General features: G+C 40.4%; 2 protein-coding genes across 5 annotated transcripts; one reads left to right on the forward strand and one right to left on the reverse strand.

Moving 5' to 3' along the window:
* Positions 1 to 3993: 3993 nt before the first annotated feature.
* LOC121700753 lies at positions 3994 to 9691 on the forward strand. The gene is made up of 2 exons (XM_042083961.1): positions 3994 to 4041; positions 6440 to 9691. Exon 2 carries the CDS (start codon positions 6467 to 6469, stop codon positions 8627 to 8629), a length of 2163 nt encoding a protein of 720 aa, XP_041939895.1. The 5' UTR covers positions 3994 to 4041; positions 6440 to 6466; the 3' UTR covers positions 8630 to 9691.
* Positions 9692 to 10070: 379 nt separating this feature from the next.
* On the reverse strand, positions 10071 to 21856 carry LOC121700749 (NACHT, LRR and PYD domains-containing protein 12-like). 4 transcript variants are annotated; one of them, XM_042083949.1, is made up of 10 exons: positions 21763 to 21856; positions 20356 to 20666; positions 19045 to 19085; positions 17105 to 18869; positions 16088 to 16261; positions 14801 to 14974; positions 12200 to 12373; positions 11794 to 11952; positions 11467 to 11513; positions 10071 to 11226 (listed from the first exon to the last, which is right to left on the reverse strand). In XM_042083949.1, exons 1-10 carry the CDS (start codon positions 21853 to 21855, stop codon positions 10709 to 10711), a joined length of 3456 nt encoding a protein of 1151 aa, XP_041939883.1. In that variant the 5' UTR covers position 21856; the 3' UTR covers positions 10071 to 10708. The 4 variants fall into 4 exon arrangements, with proteins under 4 accessions (XP_041939883.1, XP_041939885.1, XP_041939884.1 ...); XM_042083951.1 differs by lacking the exon at positions 21763 to 21856 and adding an exon at positions 21635 to 21689; XM_042083950.1 differs by lacking the exon at positions 21763 to 21856 and adding an exon at positions 21553 to 21689.
* Positions 21857 to 24909: the final 3053 nt, after the last annotated feature.

Consider the following 24909-nt stretch of genomic DNA (forward strand, 5'->3'; position numbering starts at 1 on the left):
AGGGGAAATTATTTATCTTGCAGCTGAGTAGCCTCAGGTGCGCACGTAGACATAAGGCCGAACATGCAAGCGCCAATGAATCGTGCTCACGGCAATCGCGCCGTTAAACTTAAATAGGTTAACATCACTCTGAGTTCGCCTTCAAGCAAGGAAAACGATGATTTGAAGACATCTGTTTCGTTGGAAGGGCAAGGGGTAGCAACAGGGCAACACAGAGACAGGCCCGATGGCAGGGCTGTTATGAGAGTATTAAAATATGGGATATTCTACGGGAAAACATTAAAACGGCAAGACAGCGGGGAAAGTTAAAATACGTGATAAACACGGAAAAATTTGGCATGCATTGTTTCGGTCCCCGTGCACAGGGATTATTTGTCATACTATTAATCACATATGATTATTTGTGAAATTGTGCAAACAGGCGCAACACATTTGAAAAGGAAGGACTGGTAGCATGCAAGCTCACGGGAAAGATTGATTTAAGAATGTTATCACAAAGTGTGTGGTTGTGGCGCGGGCGGAAGACAATTGGCAGGGGAGGGTCATGTCTTTTTTTAACAATTCTGTCGGAGGGTCATTGAACAATTTCTAGCAGGCAAGAGAGGGTCGTGCAACTTCCAACTGAAGCACTCAAAATTCCTCCGGTGGCCCCTTCAATAAATAACGATCAGTCCCTAGATTGCTGCTGGACTATATGTCTTGGTTCTGTTAACAACTTATTGTCAAACGCATAGCCTATCTCGCGGTTGCATCCATTACAAACAAACATGCAATGTGAACGTCTGGGATTGGGGAGAGCACTAAATGCTCTACTGAATAAGCACGAAGTCAAACCTTTAAATGAAAAAACACTCTTTAATAATCCAAAAAAATAAACCGCTAATGAAGTCAACTTGTGACCATCAAAAATCGTTTATCGCTCGTAACTCCGTGATACCAGGACGTAACAGGAAGGCATTTGGCTGAGCAACGGAGGTTAATATGCTCCATGTTTTGTCCAAATTATGACTGTCTATCATCGTTGCACTCGGAGAAAACCGGAATGTTTCATTCGTCCCCGTTTCAATCGTCCCGGTTGTACCTACTCAAAACGCAGATAGAACCTTATTATTCTAAGGTAGCGAAATAGCGTTCAGCATGATTCATGCCCAATTAATTCCCCCTGTTAAAGTGTTCGCCTTTGTAGTTTGGTTTCGTGATAGCCTATGATAAACGGCTTATGGCCAAATATGTGAAAACGTTAAAATACAGTAGGCGATAAACCCGGAAAAAGTTGACAGTGATTTTTTCATAATCACTTTGGAGGGTCATAGAAAAATGTATTGCTGGCGAGGGAGGGTCACGTCTTTTTGGACTAATGCTCCCCAAACTCCTCCGGTAGCCCCTTAAATAAATAACGAACAGTCCCTAATGAAGTAAACTTGTGACCATCAAAAATCGTTTATCGCCTGTAGGCCTAACTCCGTGATAACAGGACGTAACAGGAAGGCATTTGGCTGAGCAACGGAGGTTAATACTCTATATTTTGTCCAAATGATGTCTGTCTATCATCGTTGCACTCGGAGAAAACCAGAATGTTTCATTTGTCCTGCGTCTCTACGGCTGCAAACGGGATTCACTCGCAGTTAACCAAATATTTCTTTATTAGGGCAGGCATATTTCTGGCTATTACATTATTTCTAAACCAGTCTGCTAAAGTCTGTAGTGAAGTCTGTGTAGGGTTTTCCAGGCTCCATTTCTTTTTACGAGACACCCTGCTCACTTGAGCCATCTACCGGTTGTTTGGGTTGTTGCAGCGTCTCACTGGAAAAATACAAATTAAAGTCGCGTGATACCGCGTGATCCCACGCGCGGACCGCGAGTGAAGCTGGCCAATTCGAAGCACTGCCCACTGTACCTATGTCTATACATATACAGGCCATGAACAAGGGCCGACCAGCTATGTTGAAAGAAAAAAATATTACTACTACCGGTAATTTAGAAAAGGTATTGTTTCGCCAAAGAAATAATTGATTGCACATGGACATATCATGACGTTGAAGATCAGGTTTGGTTGACAGCATAAGATACCATGGTGATATAACGACACTAAAACAGATCCATTTTCGTGTCACAGTATACGTTGAGCGCAACATACCTCGCTAACCCACTAATCGAGATTCGTAGTATAGCCTACCCCACTGGTGTGCCTCCCAAGCCTTGATATAGCACAAATCACAAGGCATTACATGTGAGGTGGGACCATGTCTGGTGAATGAATTTTCATGTTTTTATGTTTAATTTTTTAAAAACTTCTACAGGGCAGTGAGAATACTAAAATCTGTTCACATTAGGAACAATAACTATAAAGATAATCATAATGATAACTATAACGATAAAAGTGTCCACACTGACAAGGCAAGTCTCATGTTGATGAATGAGATGACTAAAATGTTATGGTTTCTGATTGGCTTTCAACTTTTTATCGTTCTCAAAATCGGTGTGAAAGTGATCCCCTACGATATAATTCTTCATGTCATTATCATTATAGTTTATGTGTGGATGTTGTCATCCATATAGCCTAGAACGATACTTTTTTTGTTGTTATCATAATTATCTTTCTTGATGTGAACTAAAATCTAGGAGTACCATATCTTTAATCATTTTCAAGATACAGCAGTCCAAAGTTTTCACATTTGAAGCTGCCACCACAAACCCTGTATTTTCAGTGTAATTTTGGTTACACTGATGTGTTAGCATACAATTGGTGTAATTTTAATCATCGACCGACAACAAGGTGCTCATTTTGTTAAGCCTTGATAAAAGGGTTTGTATTGTTAAAATCTCTGGTAACTCTTGTATTGTTAAAATCTCTGGTTTACTTGACAGTATCGAAGCTTGAGCTAGGCCTACTAACATTTCAGATTAAAGTGCTGAAATATTAGACAGCTTGAGAACGCTAGGTGTCATATACATTTTCACAGAAACTCATTTTATTCTTTATCAATATCACCACTGTAAAGTTGGAGCAGTTTTGGGAAAGTTCACTTTGTATGTGAACTAGTTCAAAGTTCAGTTCACAAATTTTAAAATGAACTGCTCTTGGCTACTTTGCTCTGTCTGCCTTTGTTTGTCCTATGCCATGCCATGTAATCCATATATTCCCCTTGCCCACCTTTACACCTGTCCCTGATTGCCTGATTGACTGCTGCATAAACAGGCTCACTCGGCTTCTAGGTTGCCAAATTATCACGCTTGCCATATCCACTGAAGGCCGTTTTTCACAATTGCAATTGTGTTGTTGGATTTTCCTAGTTATCCATCCATTGAATGCTTAAAAAGCTGAAAACCCTGTGCACAGTTACTTCAGGTTACCAGGTGCTGGTGGGTTGCCGGAGAGCAGCCCTGAGGAGGCAGACAAGCGTTGATCGCTCTTAATAAAACAGTTAGTCAATTATTCCAGTTCTTCAACCAGCACTAGTCACAGCAGGAGGAGTGGAGAGAGAGAGAGAGAGAGAGAGAGAGAGAGAGAGAGAGTAAGAGTAAGATAAAGTATAGCCAGATCTCCTTTTCACAATTACACACACCTCTGGAGTGACATGAAGACTACTGATTTATTTGACTTTGTCAGAGACCATGAGGTCCTAATTTAATTGACTGACAAAGTCAGAGTACATGAACAGTGGGGAAGCAAGTGATGTCAGTTATTTATTTATCCCCCCCCCTCCTGGAAATACTTCATTTCATTTGCAGGGGCTCATATCCCTTTAAGGATAGGGGGAGCTCATATCTTTTTAAGGATGGGGGGAGGCTACCTCTCTCCAGGGCATCTGCATCCACCCTTACATTCATCAATATTGATCATTTACATGTTAGCTTAAATGTGTTTTAAAGAATCCCAGCTTCAGATACACCACAATAGACACTTTGCACTGAATAAATCTTGACCTGTTTGGTGAACCCACTCACCTCTCCATCCCTGCATATGGAGGAGTCCAAACCCACAGTCCCCAGGAGCCTCTTGTGACAGGAGAAGCATTGCACTGTGGAAGTCTCATCTGGGTAAGTTATAAAATCTACCTCAGAATTTCTATTTGACTCTTCACTGTTTTAACAAAGTAGAAAAGGACAAGTTACTCCATGTGAGTTCTCTGTGGACACGGCTAGAATCTGCTGAATGCTATGAGGTCAGCATAATGCTCAGTACAGTGCTCTGGCCACAAGGGGCATTTGTCTGGTACTATTATTAGCTGCACACTGACTTGAGTTGTCACATCGGTCCCTACTCCTATTGTGGGGGATGACTGTGCACTTACCAAGCTCTTCCCTCTCATCTCTCCTTTCTGTCCACTTCTCTCCTCTATCTCCTTCTTCTACCTTTTTCTCCTCCTACCACACTTTGACTAGTATTTATAGGCACTCCTATCCTCTATTAATAGCAGGAGTACTAGTATTGACAGATGCAGCCAAGGTCACCTCTGTTCTGTTATGTAGGTTGAATGTTATTCTCTTGCTGTAAGTCACGTTGGATAAAAGCATCTGCCAGATGAATACATGCAAATGCCAATACTGGTGCTGTATGTTTGACTCAGTAATAAGGTATTAGACAGATATCTGCTACAGTAAGTGTTTCTTTTTCTCTTCCATGTTTACTATCATATGCTCCTTATAGTGTTTGAGGTTTCATGAATTTATTTAATGTTTTTAATTAATGTAATATTAATTATGTAATGTATGTAATGTATTCATTTGTTGATAATATAATATTTTAATGTTTTTTTTATGAATGTAGTATTAATGTACGAATTTGTTTGTTTGCTGTATGAATATGTTGTAGTTGTCTTTCATTTAATTGTGTTTATGTTTTTATCACTATATTTATTGTAATGTTTTCTCATTTGAATGTTTATATGAAGGTAATGAGCATCAGGCTGGAGTCTGCACAGCCACAATGTCACAGGCTATTGCAGGTTTTTATTGCAGGTTCTTATTCTCACTGTTTGAGAATAAGAACCTCACTATTGTGAGATCCAAGTATACGCTTCAAACTATAATTGAAGCATAGATCACATTTTTGCTACGCATTTAAAATATGGAAAGTAGCCTGTAAGGAGGATTGCTCATTTTCTTGCATTATTTTGATTTATGACTCTTGGCTTATTCAATGTGATCATGTTAAATTGGAATATCACGCACAGGCACACACAATAACACAATGTCCTACATGAATTAAAAATGAACTGTTTTCCAACGCAATGTTTTATTTGGTAACAATGTTCGATATCTTAAAGGTGCAGTCAGGGATTTTACGTGATTTCATGCCCATAAGTTTTTTGTCACATTCAGCAATCATCTCCTCATGACCATTAGCTGCCCATTCTGTGAGTACAATGTAAAAAACTGGTATCTGTAGGCAGCCATGGGCTCCAAACAAAAGTGGGTAACACTTTATGGTAAGGGTGCTAGAGTTATCATAAATTCATACATGAATTCATGCATTAACTAATTATTCATGATTTATGCATTACTTCATTCCTTTATATCTAATGAATCATCAGGAATTGACATGAGTTCATAGTCTCTCATTTGTGAGCTCATACTTGAACAACACATCACCTAAAGCATTAGGTATGTGGGCACATCATTATGAATTATGATTTATTAAGCATGATGATTATTTCTTTTTCTGCCAAAAATGTGGTCATCACTGCTCAAATTCTGATTTAAACACAACTTGTGCAGTTCATAGTCTCTCATTCAGTACCTCATGCATGAACAACACATCAACCTAAGCATTAGGTACAGAGGGTAGGCCTAGATCATTATGATTTATGATTTCTTAAGCATGATTGTCATGATTAAATTAATTTATGGTTAATTGCTCATGAGTTCATCATTTCTGTGTCCCCTCAACTAAAGTAGTGAATAATGACATGTGTTTAGAGAACTGCACAAGTTGTGTTCAAATCAGAATTTGAGCAATGATGACCACATTTTTGGGAGAAAAAGAAAAAATCATGATCATGCTTAATAAATCAAAATTCATAATGATGTGCTTAATGCTTTAGTTGATGTGTTGTTCATGTATGAGGTCATGAATGACATACTATGAACTCATGTAAATTCCTAGATGATTTATTGTATATTAAAGAATCAAGTAATACATACAGTAAATCATTAATTAATTCATGCATGAATTCATGATAATTTAGGTACCCTTACTGTAAAGTGTTACCCAAAAAGGAAACCCTGTGTGAAATTTCTCTGGGAATTTTTTTGCACAAAATCATCTTATAATAAATTTAAATATAAACAAACACAAACAAACATGACTTCCTGCGCAATACCTGACTGCACCTTTAAGTAAAGTTATGAATTGTTACAGTCCCTTGCCTATAATATCACAGTACGTACAGGAAAAGTATCTGTATTTACATTTGTACTCTTCATGTACCTGCAGGTGTGCCTTTGTCATTCTAGAACAGCCATGTTGGAGTGGAGGAAGAGAGCAAGAGCTACGCAGCTGAACTTTGCTGTTTCTCTCGGTGACAGAACCTGGGATCGATTCAACAGGAAAAAACATGAGAGTGAGCTTAGGATGAAGATTTCTTATGCCTTCGTTGGTCCCCCTCAGAGTGAAGATGGTGGTGGCTACACCAAGGAACAGGAGGAGCTTGTTTCCGAACTCATATTGAAGTGTGAGACATATTGCAATGAGAAGGACGACGTGATCATAGCTTTCCTCTTTGTCTGTGCCTACAAAGACGACTCTACCCAAGTCACTGTTCCCCTCATCAGAGTGAAGAAGAATGATGGTAAAAATCCAAAGTTGTCCTATTTCATAGACCATGTTGGACGGGTATATCAAGACTGGAGTGACTTTCTAGGGCACAACATCTTTCGCGGATGGTGGATCTGCACCCCAGAGGATGCTGAATATCTGCTGTCAGGTCAAGATGTCCAGGTGAAGTTTTATGACCAAACGGCGCGTGAAAATGTACTCCGAGTAGTTGATATTGTGTCACAAGGCTCCGCCATCTTCACGAGCGCTTCACTCTGCGTAGGATTCGTCTTGTCATGCTTTCCTCCAACAGCTTTGGTTGGTGTACCACTCATGACGGCAAGCGCGGTAGTGGGCGCTCCGGCAGCGGCCTACATAACAGGCAAGAGTGTGGGCACACTTGTGGATAGAGGCATCCATAAAATGTCCCTTAATCCTTTCGAATCCAGTGAAGCTAGAGACTGCTGGCTAATAACTGCTGCCTCTGTGTTTGGCCTTGCCACAATGGGAGCTGGCGAGATGTTTATCTTCTCAGCAGAAGCGGGGGAATTGGCTGGAAGTGGAACCCGCCTGTTCTGTACAGTACTGAACGTCTCTTCCTTGACTGTCCACGGCCTGGGCGTCGTTAACTCCATTTACGAAGTTGCGAAAAAGGACAAAGTTACCGCTCTTGACGTGCTGCAGGTCGGCACAAGTATTTTCTTTTTCACTCACTCTGTTGTGACTTTAAAGACTGCCAGCATCATCATCAAAGATGCTCAACAAACAGCTCTTGTTGCAAAGAGGAATAGCCTCCCCACAAAAAGCAGAGATGCCTTTGACGACCACACGCTTCTGTCCCATAGGGAAATGCTTGAATCTGGAAAAGTCAGAACAATGCCCGGGAACAAGGAATTCATTCGTGACCTTAAAAAGATTGACCACCTGGAAGATTTTTTCCATCATTTCCAAATAGTAAGAGGCAGTCAACTCGGTGTGGACGAAGAGCTTTTCATTAATGGGAAAGCATTTGTCCAGATGACCGAGCAGGAACGATCCACTCTAATCGAAAATTCAAATGACCTGAAAAACAACAGAATCACAGAAGCGCAGTTCAACAAAAGTGTTGCCTCAATCAAAAGTAAATATAGAATACATTTTAAGAGAAAGATAGAAAGGGCTTCACAAAAAATCAATGAAGCTTTAGGCTTAACAGGACTTTCACCATTTGATACTCAAAGGATGGATCAGGTTCTGTCACAATCAGGCAAGAATTATAATCCAAAATGTGTGGAGGTTGCCAAGACCATGGCAAATCGAATGGAATGTGGTGAAAATGTCAGTGAATTTATTGCTGCTACAGAGTACTTAATTCGTCGTCTAGCTGCCCAAGTCTCTGAACTGCAAAAGCAGAATCCAAATCCTACCAGACCACCAAAAGTGAAAGCCAAAAACTTCTACTTTGAAAAAGTCGCAGATGCATTTCTGAATGATGGACAAACACAAGACAACATTGTTAAAGAATTCCAAGATCTGATGAAGACATGTGAAGTGGAAAATGAAAAAAATGGAAAAATGCAATTCAAGAGTACCATGGCAACAGCTAATCACTATGACAAGCACTCTGACTTTCCACAAATTGATCCAAACAATAACCTCACACCAGAGAGCTACTTTGCTATAGCTAAGGAAATGTGTTCTGGCACTGTCCAAAATCCCTTATGGGTCCAGGATGAATCCAGTCTGATGTGTATGTTTCATAGCCAGAAGTACGGTGCTGTTGCAGTCCGATATGACAACTTGGCTGATGGCACATCAGTAATTGCCACTTTGATGTCGGAAGATTTGAAGGAGATCAAGAGTGCACCCAGATATATCTGTCGGTCCTAGTTCATCTGCAGTCAATATTATATATATAAAAAAGAAACTCATGCCTTCATCTCCAGCAGGGTTAATTACTGCAATAAGCTTTTCACAGGCCTTCCTAAAAGATCATCAAACAGCTTCATGTGATTAAAAATGCAGCAGCTAGTGTTCTTATGAAAAATTAAAGAACTGACCACAATAGTGAAGTCCCTGCACTGGCCTCCTGTAAGTCACAGAGTTCACTAAAGCATCACTGCTAATTGATAAATAACTAAACGGGACAGGACCAAATGATCTTCCAGACCTGTTTCAGCAGTACACACCTAACACATCACTGGAGAAATATTTGTTGGTAAAACCTGCTGTCAGAACTAAACATTGTGAAACATCTTCTACTGCTATGCAGTTCACCTCTAGAACCAACTTCCATCAAAGATGCGCCAACTGCCAGTTTATATTATATAGCTTATATTTTAAGCTATTGTCTTGTTATGTTTTTATTTATTTATTTATTATTTACTTATCTTTACTTGTATTTATGTAAAACACATTGAATTGCCTCTGCATATAAAATGGGCTCCACAAATAAACTTACTGTGCAGTTTTTTTTTTAAGATTACTTTGACTTCGATGTTTAAATCGTGACATATTCAATCCTGATCCTATGATCAGGTGTTTGTACCTTATCCCAACTGTTAGAAAGTTAGAAAGCATGAAAAGGTTACTATATTATCTGCTATGTGTACTGGGATGTAAATAACCAGTTCTCATATTCCTGTAAACACCATATCCTAAACATGATCAAATTGCATAACATTCTTGATGGCCCCTATCCCCACCCGCCCACCTGTATTTACATATAAACAATGACCTTCGCCATTGTATCTGACTTGTCCTCATAATGCTTAGATTTCTGTGATTATGCTTATACTGTGTAATGAATTAAAACAATAACAACAGAGCAAGTACTGTACTATTATATTGTACATGATTGTGAAATAAAAATAAAGTCTGTGTTACACTGGAACAAATATTTTAGAAAGGTATGACATTTTCAGTGTTGTTTTTTTTTTTTTTTCCAGGGGAAGCAGTGACAATGGCATTTCCACTGTGGGATTTCCCATTTCCCTCTCCTAGCTTGGAAGGTTCAACAGCATCTAATGTAATTAAATCTTGGCCCTTCTATAACCGTCCGGATCTGGCTTATGATCTACCTGGATGCTGGAATTTGGTTTCACTTTCTTTATATAATGGTACCTATGCATCTGTTTGTGGATGGACCCATTTACAGTACACTACACTTTGTCCCCTTGTCATTACAAACTTCTTAGTCAGGCTGGGGAAAGAAAGAGCATTGAGATCATTGTTTGTGTAAACAAACATTGGACCCATTTACACTACACTTTGTCCCCTTGTCATTACAAACTTCTTAGTCAGGCTGGGGAAAGAAAGAGCATTGAGATCATTGTTTGTGTAAACGAAGTTTACTAAAAGGAAAGGTTTTGAACAACTCATTTTAGCAGCTGCTTTTTCCGCTCACCACCAATTTGCCAGTCAGGAAGTGAGTTGTTAAAACTAAAGTTTGACTCGGGTACATTCACAAAAAGACCCTAGGTTGCATTTTGGCGAGAGTTACTCTTTAAATGAAGGTGGCAGTGTGGAGGTGATCTGTCATGTAATGTCTCTAGGAGACAGTAGTCTCTCCACAGTCCACACCCACCTAGTGTAAGTGTAAACACAAAACACGGTGTATAAACTGGCTTAAAAAGCACACAAATATACAATGACATACTGATGATGCTTTACAATCAGAGCTAAATACAGATACAGTTTACAGATAGCAAAGTAGTGATACTACTTGACTTTTTCAAGCTGCCATGCAACATAACCACATATTTTGATCCACAATATGATCATTCCCTTTGAAACGTTCATTCACTATATCCACAGCAATAAGTATCTGAGGTTTGCAGCATAGTTAGAGATCATTTTTGTACCTTGTTGTGTCCATTCACTTTGCCCCATGATTGCCAGTTTTTATCAATATAACACTTTTTAAATATGTACAGCTGAAGTTGGAAGGTGTCCCAATGGCAAGCTTATCTACAGCAAGGACACAGAGGACTCGTGGATTTCATGGTACAGAAGCTCAAATCCTGGGTAGAGGGGCTCACTGAACTCAGAATAGACTGTGCGCACATGTCTTAGGTCATGTCCATTGATTGTGTAAAAGGACAACATGCCAGCGGCCGAGTCCAGATACACTGCAACTCGCATTTTGGATGACATAAGGCTATAGAGAGAAGTATGCTTCCTGCAGGGATGGAGAGTCTGAAACTTTTCACTCCAGGAACGGTTGTTGCATCCAATCTTGCTTTCGCCAACTTTCCTGCTGATGCTTTTGCAAACCATTCCGACAGAAACTATTCCAGTTACCTCAACCTCCCAGTAGCAGCGTCCAGTTAGGCCTTCTGTGCACAATACTTGCACAAACTCTTCAAATCTGTCTGGGTGGTCAGGATAGGAACGCTTCTCTTGCAAACGGATCACCTTTCTATTTGCCTTAGAAAGGGAGAGATATGGGTGTGCGGTATTTTCGTCAAATTTGAGCTTACAGGCATCTACAGGGAAGAAAGAATTATTTGATTAATTAAATTCCTTTCAATTTAGTTAGTTTTTTTCATTGGTCTGGTAGAGTAGGAGAGTTTTGACAACATCAAGAGATCATGGGTTGAACCTCAAGAGAGTCCACTACATGGAAACTGTAAACTACTAGTGAAACAGTAAACTATGCTTTTATTTATTATTATAATTAAATTCAAATATGAATCCTTTAGACATAAATATAGTACAGTTCTCACATTTCGATAGACCTGCCTTCAGCCAGTGTTTTTGATTGTGATCAAGTCTGTTGGGAAACAGACACACATACCACCAAGGATTACGGTCATCATTTCACATTATGGTAATAAAATGAACACAATAATACTAATAATGTGGGATCTCTATAGACCCTTTCATCAATAAAAACAAAAACAATGCTTGCACGTTCTATTTGGGCCCCAATCTACTTCCTCTGCATTAAGATAACATATGGAATGTTAAAAAGGAAGTCTTGTGGGGCCAACTATGATGCTGATAATGGAACTCTCTTGAAAGGGTCCATAAAACAAATAAGCCATACTCACTTCAGCTTCTCCAATTTGCAGTCTTTCTCCTCAAGAAGCCTCGAGAGTACCCCTGGATGATTGTAGCTCAAGTCGAGCTCTGTCAGGTTGGAGGGATTTGACCTGAGTGTTGAGGCCAAGCTCTCACAACCCCGCTTGGAGACAAGACAGCCAGAGAGCCTGAGAGAGTCATGAATATTGAGAGAGAGAAAAAAAATTGCAATCCCCCCCCCCCATTATTACAAATCATATTGTATATTTATTCAACCACTTCCATAAATGCCTTTTGCAAATGTTTCAGTAAACATGTTTCAGTGCTCCTTTCAACCTTTTACTGTATAGTAGCACAGTAGCTGAATTTGCATCCCTCACATTTTCAGTCCAGCATTGGCAAGAGCACTGTGCCTATTATGTGAGCAGCTCATACCTCAGTGTTTCCAGTCGGCAGTTTTGATGACTCATGGCATTTGCTAACACTATTACTCCATAATCCTGCAGATCATTGTTGGTTAAGTCCAGTTGTTTAAGTCGTGAGTTTGCTGATTCCAACACAGATGCCAGAATTCTACAAGAGCCATATGTGAGATTACAATGGGCAAGCCTGCAAGGGAAGTGAGATGAGTCATGGTTATGGTACTGATGCTATGGACCAGATGCTTCAGACCATGCATTTTAGATGATCAAAATAGGGCCCTTTTACTTAAATGCAAAAGGTGCAGCAGAAAAAGGAAACCAACAAGAACCGTCAACGTGGGATTATGTTACTTCAACTCAAACTAAACTTGAAAATTACTAATTACTAAATTAGGGTTTCTCAACGGGGGCGGTACCGCCCCCCCCCCCCGTTCGTACTACCTAGGGGGGCGCTGGGAACGTGAGAGGTTTTTTGTTTTTTTTTACATTTTAAAGGGACACCAGGCAACGTTTTTGTGTTAGTTACTCATCTTCGTAAGTCGGTATATGGTTAAATGACTCATTACAGGGCGAATGAAGACTCTCTCGCCCGCCCCTACTGCCTGTAGGAAGAATATCCCGCTTGCAAGTTCGGTGTATCCTACCCGCCGACCGAAGCAGGATCAGTTTACAGCACAGAGCAGTAGTGTGCAGTGACCATACATTTTGGTAGGGCAGAAAGTCTGACTTTTTTTAATAGCCTATCATTTTGAGCTACATTAAAATGACATATTTTACAGGACTTTGCTGTATGCTTAAATCATGTCACAGTCAGAACATGTTGTAGATCAGTAACACATCAGTTAAGTTTGCACCGTTCTCATCATCGAATCGTTAAACCAGCGAAGCATAACAAAACTTTTTTTTTTTTTTTTGTTCTGTCTGGCCTGCTGCTAACTATCTAATATTTTTAAGTAGTTGGGTTTTATAACTGCAACTCAAGACAGTTGGGTGTTATGGATAATTGTCTGACCACTCGCTGTAGAAACTAGGCTATATTATAGGATATACCTCATTCTGAATGCAGCAACCTATGCCATACCTTTGAACACCGTTGCCTTCTCGTTTTTGCGCTGTCAAAAGATGCTATTAAATCCACTAGAAGCTAAACCAAGGAAGACACCAGGGTTAGCTAACGTATCTTCTAATTTCAACCTAATTTAACAGAAACTCAACACGGTTAACAGGTGCAACACTACTCGCCATTTCTGCATCTTGAAATGAAATGATAGGCCTAATTTATAACTGGCGGAATAATTTGAGTAGTTCTAGAATATGACCATGGGGCAGACTACTTTACGACCATACAGGCGTATTTTAGCGCGGATTGCAATCCTCTTTGAAGCCGCCAGGGTTATGCGATAAATTACTGAGGAATGCGATCGTCGAGGTGCCCTGCCCCAACATTGCATGACGCATTACACTCAACGAGAATCGCCATCATCATCCAAAAGTTGATGTCAATAGACCAAAAATAGTTGGAAAGCCTACAGAAACTATAGATAATTAATGTGACAATCACATTATTAAAAGTAGACTTGGAGCAATGATTTACTGAAGAACTATTTTTTGAGGAGGATGCTTCAGGTAGTTCGCTGCCCCACCTGCCCATATGGACCGCACGCTCCTGGCACAGAGGCAGGCTAACGAAACGCTAGCGTTTGATGCAAACGTGTGTATAATGGCAGAGCCGGCGAAGAAGCAGCGAAAACCCTTGACGGAAGACGCAAAGAAAAGGAAAAGAGCTTCAGACCGAGTGAGGGGGAGTTTTGTAGAGAAAAAGCATCAGGCTTGCCTGGTGTCCTTTTAAACTTTCATGGTTTTCACATATTTTTGGTGCAAAAATAGGCTACCTGAAATAAATAGGCTATTTTCATTCATGGGTTTCTAACCCCTCTACCGTCCCAGCTACATTTTACTGTTTATCTATGCTCAGTGGTCATACAGTGCAGTTCGGGCCTGCACACGCCCGGACTCACGTTCCCCAGCCTCAGCTATCGTCATCTCTATAGCCCGTTTTCCGCTCGCTGTTGTTCTGCAGCCGCTCTGAGCATAGTCTCCACGAAAAGACCGTTGCTAATCCGTTGGATTGTTACGGTGCATATGTTGTTCACGTGATGTGTCATTTTATCATGGACAACAATCAAGTGCACGTCTTGTTGCCAGTGTGGGGCGCCAGAGGATCAAAGTAAGGTCAGGGGGGCGTTTGCTCAAAAAAGGTTGAGAACCACTGCTTTAAATTGACCTATCAATCAATAAATGAAACAATCTGTATTTAGGTAATTTCTGAAATCATTTCTGAAATAGCTACTCCAAACATCATCCAGTTAAAACTGCAAAATCAAGTGTTTCACAGCTGTAGGACAGCAGGATATTAAAACAAAGAAAACAAACTGGAGTATACTAATTAAACTCAAAGATTTTGTTCAAACAAAAACAGGTGTACAGCTAATCAGTGTGCTCCAGTCAGTTGTCTTTGTTTTTATACTTCCTGAACTGTAATCCAAAATGCTAGACAGGAGAATAAATGACATGAAAGATGCTTAAAGTCTATCAGAAATTATTAAAAAGATACCCCAGTTTCTCAAGTTTGCAGTTGCTGTGAATCAGTGCCGTGGTCAGGTCCTTTAATCCAATGCTCTTCAGGGGGTTGTTGCTCAGGTCCAACTCCTTCAGGTGTGAGTGCTGCAAGCAAAGGGCTGAGGCCAGAGTGTTGCAGCTTGTGTGGGTAAAATCACAGCCAGAAAGCCTATAAATTCAGTGAGAGAACCAAACAAAAAATATTTTGAGCGCATTTATGATAGCTCTGCTTGGTCTGACCTTGGTTGATCAAGTTTACAAGTTTGCGGAACCCCTTATTAAAAGAATCCTATATAGGATTTTAATTTTTGGGGACCAAGCAGAATAGCTGCGTAGGTACCTTATTGTGTTTCTATATTTTCTTATTCCTAGGGGCCAAGCAGCGACGCTGAGAAGGTACCCATTGTGGTTCTACCTTTTCTTACTAGGGCTCGTAGCCATGCAGCTGCGAGAACCCTATAGGCCTTTATCACGGCAGCCCACGGGCAGCTGAAGCAGGGCTGTTCAATTTCCTGTTGGCAGGCAAACCACAGGTGTTCCTAAAAACATTAACGAGGCCTCTGGTTGAAGTAACTGTGGCCGAATCTGACACTTAATTAGAAACACCTGTGCTCACACAGGAACAGGGCTGTTCACTTCCTACTTCGGCTGCCGTGATAAAGGCCTATTGTTTTTGTTCTCATTATTTTTAGGGGTCCAAGCAGTGAAACTGTAGCTGAAGCTGGGACGTATGGTTATGTAGCCTATATAAACCTGGTTCTGTAAAGGAGAACATGATACATTAACTAATGGGAAATGGTCACCTTCGTTGACGTCATCAACTTGAACCGTCATCAACTTGCCCTAACCCCAATCACCCGTCTCTTTAAGGGGGAGTTTGTCGGTGATGTAGGTAGCAGGAAGCTACATCAAGGCAGCATCAATAATTAAATCAGCTGTTTATATGCAGACACTATAGCATTAAGAGCTGTTCACACCAAGAACAATAACTATAAAGATGACGGCAAAAAAATATTGTTCTACAGTAGGTTATGAAGGACGACGTCCACACATAAGCTATAACGACATGAAGAATGATATAGTTGGGGATGACTTTCAGAGCGATTTTGAGAACGATAAAAAGCTGGCAGCCATTCAGAATCCATTCAATTTTAGTCATCACATTCCATCAACACAGAGAGAGACTTTCCTTGTCGTTGGTCAGTGTGGACGCTTTCATCGTTTTAGTTATCATTATCGTTCCTGGTGTGAACGGCCCTTTACTCTCATACTTGAATCTGACCTCAGTGCCTCCAGTTTGCAGTTTTTGTGGGTCAACCCATCAAACAACAGCTGGACTCCATCTCTGTGCAGCTGATTACCACGGAGGTCCAGCTCTCTCAGGGGTGATTTTTCTGCCTGGAGCGCAGATTTTATATGTATACAAGATGCCTTTGTGAGATCACAGCAAACCAGCCTAAAAGGAGAGAAAGACATATAGCAATTGAATAAGGCAATGGTTATGTTGATTTCACATAACTTCACTTCACTAAGCCTGGCTGACAGCAAACCAACTTTTAGTCAAATTTTCAAGGGGCCTAACCAGCGGAGAATTTTAAAGGGAAACTTGGCAGGATTTCCCCCTCTGCTGGAGAAATTGTGCATTATGTTATTTCAAACTGTGGAAAAAGGTAACGATAAAGCACATGGATTTGTTTACAAGCTAGCAAAACGGTTAGCATAAGTTCAGCAGACAATGTGGATGTTACAAGGTAAGAAACATGATTTAAAACTAGTTTCTTGATTTCTAAACAGGTTTATTACGTTGAAATAGTTGCCAAGTTCCCCTTTAACTGAAGTTGGAGCATTAAACTCTCTTGAATCTTTTTGGAAGTACAATAATCACAAAGGTTTTAAATTCAGTTGTGTATTCTATTTCAGAGAAATTACACGCCATTTAATATTGTCGCCATCTTGGCATTGATTGGTTGTGTATAAAAGCGGAGCCAACTGCCCTTTTTTGTTTATCATTGTATAAAGCCTGCCCTAAGCCAGAAAAGCAGTTGTAATTTAATTTTGAAATCATCTTGAATGGGAGAGAGGTCAGAGGGATCTCCCAGAGCAAAATTTACCTGAGCTAACTCTGTATTTTCTGATTTTGGTAACAAGATTCAAACATTTATTTAAAATGGTTGCTTGCTTGATGGTAGGAGTTATTGTAAATTATCAGCCAGAGAGGTGTCCCATTATCTGGAATTAATGGACTCGTTATCCCTTACATATTTCACAGAAATACTGAATTCATATTGCCTTCACTCACCTTGCTTTCCTGTACGCCCCCAGTGCAATAATCAACCTGTTACGACCCTCGTTTGTGGTATTGTACTTCCCCAGGTCAAACTCATCCTGTATGTTCTCAGCTATCAGAAGCATGTAAGCCAACACTGAGCACTGGTCTGGTGAGAGCATCTGTCCTGATGTCACATACTGCTGAATCTCTCTTTCAAGAGAGTTGTCCCTCATTTCGAGCAAGCAGAGAAGGAGGTTCATGCATCTTTCGGCAGAATAGAACCCAGTGCTTAGTTTATCCTTGATGAACTTGATGGTCATGTCAATGCTCTCTGAGCTGCTTTCTGGGAGCATCACCAGTCCTTGAAGGAGTTTTTGATTGGACTCCATTGATATGCCCAAAAGAAAGCGGAGGAAAAGATCAAGGTGTCCGTTTTGACACCGCAAGGATTTGTCCACGACACTCCCTAGGATGTGATGCAGCTTCTCTCCATAGATATGATGGTGCTGAAGGGACTTCAGGTTCCCACAGGCCAAGGAATGCAACACAAAAACAGCAGCCAGAAACTCCTGAAAACTCAAGTGAATGAAGCAAAAAAAACGTTTCTTCTGCATCAGGACTTCCTCAATAAAAATCTCAGTGCAAATTCCAGATTTCTCTAGGTCTTCATTAAAATCAATCCCACAGTTTGTCAAATCCTCCTCAGTAAACACGATGTTACCCTTGTCCAGCTGTTTAAATCCTAACTCTGCATACTTCAGAATTACATATTTGTTGGACTCCCAGAGCTTCTTTTGGTCTCTATCAGTCCTGTCATACTTCTGATTCTTCCTGTTCATCTGAATGATCAGAAAATGGATAAAGATTTCTGTCAGAGTTTGAGGAATTTTTCCGTCACAATCCTGACTCAGCACTTTTTGAAGCACCAAGGCAAAAATCCAGCAGAAAATAGGTATTTGGCACATGACGTGGACGGGTCTGGATTTCTTAATTTGTGTGACGACTCGGTCAGCTTCTGTCGGGTTCTTGATTTTGTTCTTAAAGTACTCTTCCATCTGCTGGCTGTTGAACCCCTTTATCTCTGTCCACCGATCTACGTATTCAGAGGGAATCTGACTGGCAGCTGCTGGTCGTGAGGTTATCCAAATACGGGCAAAAGGCAGGAGATTTTCCCTTATGAGGTTAGTTATCAGAATGTCCACTGATGTGGTCTCTTGCACATCAGAAAAATTCTTGTTCTCCAAAAAGTTAAGGGGCAGTTTGCTCTCATCCAGGCCATCAAAGATGAATACAATCTTAGACTCATCATACAGCTTCTCATCAACTACATCCCTTAATTCAGGATGGAAGTCGAACAGGAGTTTCAGGAGAGTGTACTGGTCATGAATGACCAAATTTAGCTCCCGAAAAGGAAGGACAAAGATCAAATCGATGTCCTGGTTGGTTCTACCCTCTGCCCAGTCCAAAATAAACTTCTGCACAGTCACTGTTTTTCCAACACCAGCAACACCTTTAGTGATGACCGTTCTAATGTGTCTATGTCCAGGCGAACAATGAAAGATGTCATTGCATTTTATCATTAACTCATTTGACTCTCCCATTCCGGACTGTATGTGCCAGATCTCATGTTGAGTGTTCACCCTCTCACTCTCCTCATCTACAATGTACAGCTCAGTGTAGATGTCATTTAGGTATCTCTGGTTTTCTCGCTCTTCTGTGCCTTCAAACAGCTTCTCAAACTTCCTCCTCAATCTCAACTTGTTTTGTTCACTGATCTTCTGTTTGATTGTGTTCTCTGTGTGGAAGACGTAAGGTAAAGATGAAAACTCTTTAGGAACCCCAATCTGCAATTTACATGGTGGATCCGAAGAATTTTAGATTGCCTACTGTTCTATTTTTCAATGTTTTGAAAATTGTTGGTGGCCGTCATTATTGGTGGCATCTATTGACTGACCTGGAAGGGAACTCACCATGTTTAAGTGATTCATGAGTTTCTGAGCCATCCAGTTGACTGCAGACATAATGGGAAACACAACACGTTAATTACCTTGAAAATATGACATCAAGATAATAATAAGATAATAGATAATATTAAGGGTAAGGCTATTTGCACCCCTGGTACAATTAGCAGTGTATGCTATTCGTACCCTGGTGCAATAAGAAGTGAATTCTATTTGTACCCCGGTGCACACAGCAATGTGTCCTATTAGTACCCCGCCTGGTACAAATATCAATGTATGCTATTCGTATCCCGGTGCACACAGCAATGTGTTCTATTAGTACACCGTCTGGTACAAATATCAGTGTATGCTATTCGTACCCCGGTGCACACAGCAATGTGTTCTATTAGTACACCGTCTGGTACAAATATCAGTGTATGCTATTTGCACCCCTGTGCATTTATTCTGGCATATTGATCACACAATGTAATAATATATTTTTTTTAAAAACAAGCAATATTTTTTTGTTGTTGTTACGTAACAGGGTGTGAATAGCTCAGCTGTTGCATCAATGTACAGTTAGAAGTGGATGCTATTCATATGTAATGATAATAGTAGTAATATGCTACTACTGGTACATTTAAAGACTAGATGCATGCATGTGGCTTGCAGGCTATCATCAAAACACGACAAGTATGGCCAGAGCCCCTTTACGGAAAAGCCGATTCACTCCCTATTAACTCCATTGTACCTGCAATCTGTTGCAGTTCCGCTAGGGGCGATCACAAACAAATGCAAAAACAATGGAGGTCTATGGAGCTAGACGGCTAAATTTGTCTTTTTCACCAGATTGTCGTTGAACATTTGATCGAATATTTGATTGTAGTTTCTGCAAGCTCAATATGGATTATAGGTCAAAAGTTGAATGAACGAGTACTTATGTCCTTTCGATTTCTTACAGGTTGGGTCGTTGTTGCCCATAACACACTAGCATTCTGCCAATGAATGACGTCATTTGCACGTTTGAGAGGCTTTTTAAAACAAATAAGTGACATAAAAAATATAATTCTCAGCAGTGTGTATGTGCCCCCCCCCCCCCCTCTCAAATGCAACATTCAAATTTCTAGACAAAAAATGATATCTTGAGAAAAGTGGATTTTGAGAGGTTCAGCTCCATAGACCTCCATTCATTCTGCACTTGTTTGTGAGTGCCCTCACGTGAAACCAGAAGAGGAACTGCAACCAGTTCAGAAACTGGAAGATCCAGAGAGTGGAGGTTCTTCCCTTATTAGACATTCTCTGGTATGGCTATGATTCAAGACTTGACAAGAACTCTGTCACCTCAGTAGACCCTGTGAATTTGTCTGAGTCCTCTTCAGCTCTCCTTCTAGTCTTGCAGCAAGCTCGTTGTGTTTGATTTCTCTCAGAATATGAAGTGTGATCTTTAGTGAGATGTCACCGCCATACATCTCGGTCATCCGACTGGCTATGTCTGTTGCATCACTATCCTCCTGCAGCTTCCCTCTCGGCAAGCGAGCGAAGCCCTCCAGTATCCCCTCACTCAGGTACAATCTGAACTTCTTCAGCTCTCTTGACGTCAAATCATCCAGAGTAGACAGAAGAAGTGTCAGGCAACTTGCCATGGTAGATACCTGAAGTAAATTTGAAGGAACAACTAAACCACCACATAAAATCCAAACACCAGCAACATCATGATCCTCTTCAAACATATACCTGTAGAATTATATGACCGGTCACTAGGGGCGGGAGGTTATAGATAGGAAAGGTGTTTATTGGAGTAGAGGAGAGTGTGGTTTGGCTTTGCTGAGGTGAATACGGGGCAGCCGTGGCCTACTGGTTAGCTCTTCGGACTTGTAACCGGAGGGTTCACCTCACTGTGTGCTGAGTGTGTTTCACGGATTGGGATAAATGCAGAGACCAAATTTCCCTCACGGGATCAAAAGAGTATATATACTATATTAAACTGTTCGGTTTCTCATGCTTACTTCTACTCACGACCCCATGACAGGTCATATAATTCCACATAGCTTTTTAACATGGAACAAACAATACCCACTGATATGGATTAAACATCTCATAAGTCTCATCTTGCATAAGTTGTATAAGTAATAGTATTAATTTATTAGAAGTACTGTAGCAGTTATATATATATATATATATATATTATTTTTATTTTTTAAAGACTGAGGGAATATGGCAAGGGCAAGTATTTGTTATTATACTTCTTCTAACTATCCTTTTTAAAAAATGAAAAAATAAAAATACACCCTATAATCAGCTGTCCATCACTACCATTCCTAATTGTTGTGGACTTGTTTCATTCATCATGAACAAAGCAGTAATCCTACATATATCTTGATCTAAACAGTGATTCAGAATCTCACGTAAACCCATTTCCTCTGGTCCTTTATTTGGTTAAATTTATAATTTGTGATTTAAATTGTAGGCTGTCATTGCAAATGGTTTTCCCAAAGTTGTGTCCCGTCGCCACATTTGTAAAATTGCTATGCCATTTACCTTGTTGCATTGCAGTACTAGGCAATACTACGATGAAATGTAGCCTAGTGCTGTGGCAATTTTGATTGATGTATGTCCTCACCAAGCAAAGTGAGAACTTTTGAGTGTGGAGAAATCCTGAGGCTGTGAGCCAACCCTATAATCCACCAGGCAAAAGCAGAAAATAGCCATTTGATTTAGATAATCCAATCTATAAAAATGTAAACTCACCAGACTAGGATTGCTATTCACTGATGTTCCAATGTTGTAAAAAATATATATAGTAACAACTGTCCTTTCTATTTCATGTCTTTTCAGAGACATCAACCAGATACACAGGAAACTCAACCCACTTCTGTATTCTCGACATTGCATTAATTTCCTTATTTCGTCATTCATACACATAGCCTCTTTATTGTTGCGAACAAAGGCAAGAAAAGATGCACAACTTTGTCAAAGGTGGAAGTCTCACCCCCTTGCAATCTTATCCCCTTATCCTCCTTAGGGCCTACAGTACCTACACTGAGAATCAAATAGCCTACATGCATGCTTAGCATTTTGCGATCATTAAGGTTTTGACAAACTCCTAGTCAACTGTGTATCCTCTGATTTTAACATTTACAGATATCTAGGCGATATTTGTAACATTTGTTTTGTATTTGGCCTGTTATGAAATCATGTATTGAACAATTTAAACACATTGTGAAACTTAATGCCCAAAGTTGGAGACATGCATGTAGAAATTTGCTGCAAATTCAAAAATGTATTACTCTGGAATGGCTAACTGAATGCTTTACACCTTTTGTCTGGTGGTCTGGTGTTTATTCTGATATATGGTTTGTCATGTGTTGAGGGAAGAGTTTGTGAATGAATGGGTAGGCAATATTCTCCTAAACAGAGGTGTTGCTGTTTGTTGCTGTTATGAAAAGGACTATCGCTACTTACTTTACACCGTAGAAGAAGCAATGAAGCCGCTCTAGCAGAGACTTTCTAATGAGGAGACACAGCACTCCATAGAAATGCATGGGGTTAGTTTGTAACGCATATCCCTCCCCTTCCTCGGCAAAACGTCAACATGTGAATACATTGAGCCAATCATGTGGTGTGATGTGAATACATTGAGCCAATCATGTGGTGTGTTGTGAAGACAACGTGCCAATCATGTGTTGTGAACTCGTCGCTGGAGCAAGATTGGTGTCGTGAAGCCTTGCGCACGCGCATTTCTGTTGAATAGGATGCCCGATGAGTGTCCAAAAAGTGTTGCAATATGGCCGCCGAGTGGAGGGACTTGCCTAAAAGGACTTTGGCTCTAGTTGCCATGGTGAATCAGTGAATCTGTGATCGGTGACGGGGTCTATTTGAGGGAGCCGTGAGCGCGCACTTATCCAGGATAGGTTTCACCATGAATCCGAGTCGGCTCATCCTGGCTTGGTCTTTGTGCAACCAATTAAGCCTATATGCTCTTGTTTTGGATTCATTGAGCGCAGCTCAGTAACTTATCCTGGATGTCTTAATTCTGCTTTTGTGCAACGGGCCCCTGAAATTAGTTATATTGTAAACACTTGAATTCCTGATTCAACATAGAAAAACGTGTATAACCAGAGAACGTAACCTGGGGCCTATTGCACAAAAGCAGAATTAAGACATCCGGGATAAGTTACTGAGCTGCGCTCAATGAATCCAAAACAAGAGCGTACAGGCTTAATTGGTTGCACAACGAGTAAGCCAGGATGAGCAGACACGGATTCATCAAGCCAGGTGAAAGCTATCCTGGATAAGTGCGCGCTCACGGCTCCCTCAAATAGACCCCGCCACCGATCACAGATTCGCCATGGCAACTAGAGTGGCTTCATTGCTTCTTCTACGGTGTGAAGTAGGTAGCGATAGCTTTTCACAACAGCAACAAACAGCAACACCTCTGTTTAGGAGAATATTGCAACTAGTTCCGCGACCACCACGCGCAAAATGGTTAGACTTCCGTGACGTCACATTGTCGCATGACAGGTCGGGAATGGCGATTATGTAAACGTTAATTAATGATCACAAACATTTAAATAATGACAGTGGGTCTAGGTATATGTGATAACAATGTGTAGTGGGCAATGGAATAACTATTGGTTTCCGTTTGTGGTGACTGCTGACTGAGATAAGGGATGAGATTAAATAGATCCTGGAACTTAGCCTGGTCTGGAGCAGGCTAGCTCCACAGAATAAATCGCCATGGTAACTTATACCATAACATATCCTGCTGCCCCCTATCCCGCTTTTGTGCAACTGGATCATGGATAAATTGAGCCAGGATAATCAAGATATTCCGGCTTAATCCCTTATCCTAGTTTTGTGCAATTATAGGCCCCAGGGCTTCAGGATTTTTCAAATGCCAAGGTAAAAAATTGGCTTAACAACAATACATTTACGTGTGTATGTGTGTGTGTGTGTGTGTGTGTGTGTGTGTGTGTGTGTGTGTGTGTGTGTGTGTGTGTGTGTGTGTGTGTTGCTGTATGACAAAAATGTAAATATCGGACAAGGACGGATTATTAGCCAGTGGACCCCTGTGCACAAAGGTGAAAAGGGCCCCCTCAGAAAGCATGTAACTCAGCTAGAGGGATACGGGGAAATCTTAAATTATGACTTTTGGTGAGTTTAGTGGAAAGAAATGTACCGATTGAGACTTTAGATTCAGTAATCCATCTCTGATAACGGGGCCCTATAGGCCTAGTCTAATAGGCTACCTATAGACCCACATTGTCTGTTTTAGCCTGTCACTCATTTTTATTCAAGTGAATAGACATCACATTAGGCAATAGTTAACATGACAAATGCCAGGCAACTTAGTTGGTTTATGTTGGACTTTGGGTTTTTGGGTATTGAAGTTTAAGTGAGCTGTGAGACTCTATGGTGCGTTCGATAATTAGTTTAGGTGTTCTTTGTATTAAAACATTTTTAATTTTCAATACCCAAAAACTCAAAGTCCAACATAAACAACGTTGTCTGGCAATTGTTATGTTAATTTCTGCCTAATGTGGTGTCTATTCACCTGAGTATTTTTTTTTTTCTAATACAGCGATTTCCAACTAACATTACTCGCTCTCATTTTGAGAAGTCAGATTGTAGCTGTGTAACTATGTTACATGTGATGCTGCAGTGATATTTGTCTCGCCAGCTCTATTTTCACCTAATAAATAAAACAAAACCTTAAGAAAAAAAAATTCCGAGCACATATCTTCGGTGTCCTCAATGCAGTCATGTGTTTAACTGAAAAGTGTCCAAAGTTGCACAATCTCACTGTTACTTCTGAAGACATTCAGGAACATTTCTTACTGTAGCTTCTGCTACAAATGTAAAACAGAACTGAAACTGTTGATGAGGAACTAAAAC

The sequence above is a fragment of the Alosa sapidissima genome, chromosome 24 (genome assembly GCF_018492685.1).
Source record: "Alosa sapidissima isolate fAloSap1 chromosome 24, fAloSap1.pri, whole genome shotgun sequence".
In the NCBI taxonomy this organism is placed as follows: Eukaryota; Metazoa; Chordata; class Actinopteri; order Clupeiformes; family Clupeidae; genus Alosa; species Alosa sapidissima.

What these genes read in the sequence shown, in the direction of transcription:
- LOC121700753 (XM_042083961.1), top strand. Translation starts at nt 6,467, where the DNA reads ATGTTGGAGTGGAGGAAGAGAGCAAGAGCTACGCAGCTGAACTTTGCT.
- LOC121700749 (XM_042083949.1), bottom strand. Translation starts at nt 21,855, where the DNA reads ATGTCTCTGAAAAGACATGAAATAGAAAGGACAGTTGTTACTATATAT. An exon ending in TGAATAGCAATCCTAGTCTG is followed by an intron (nt 20,667 to 21,762) that starts GTGAGTTTACAT and finishes AATTTACTTCAG; the next exon opens with GTATCTACCATGGCAAGTTG. An exon ending in TGCAAATTGGAGAAGCTGAA is followed by an intron (nt 11,514 to 11,793) that starts GTGAGTATGGCT and finishes GTTTCCCAACAG; the next exon opens with ACTTGATCACAATCAAAAAC.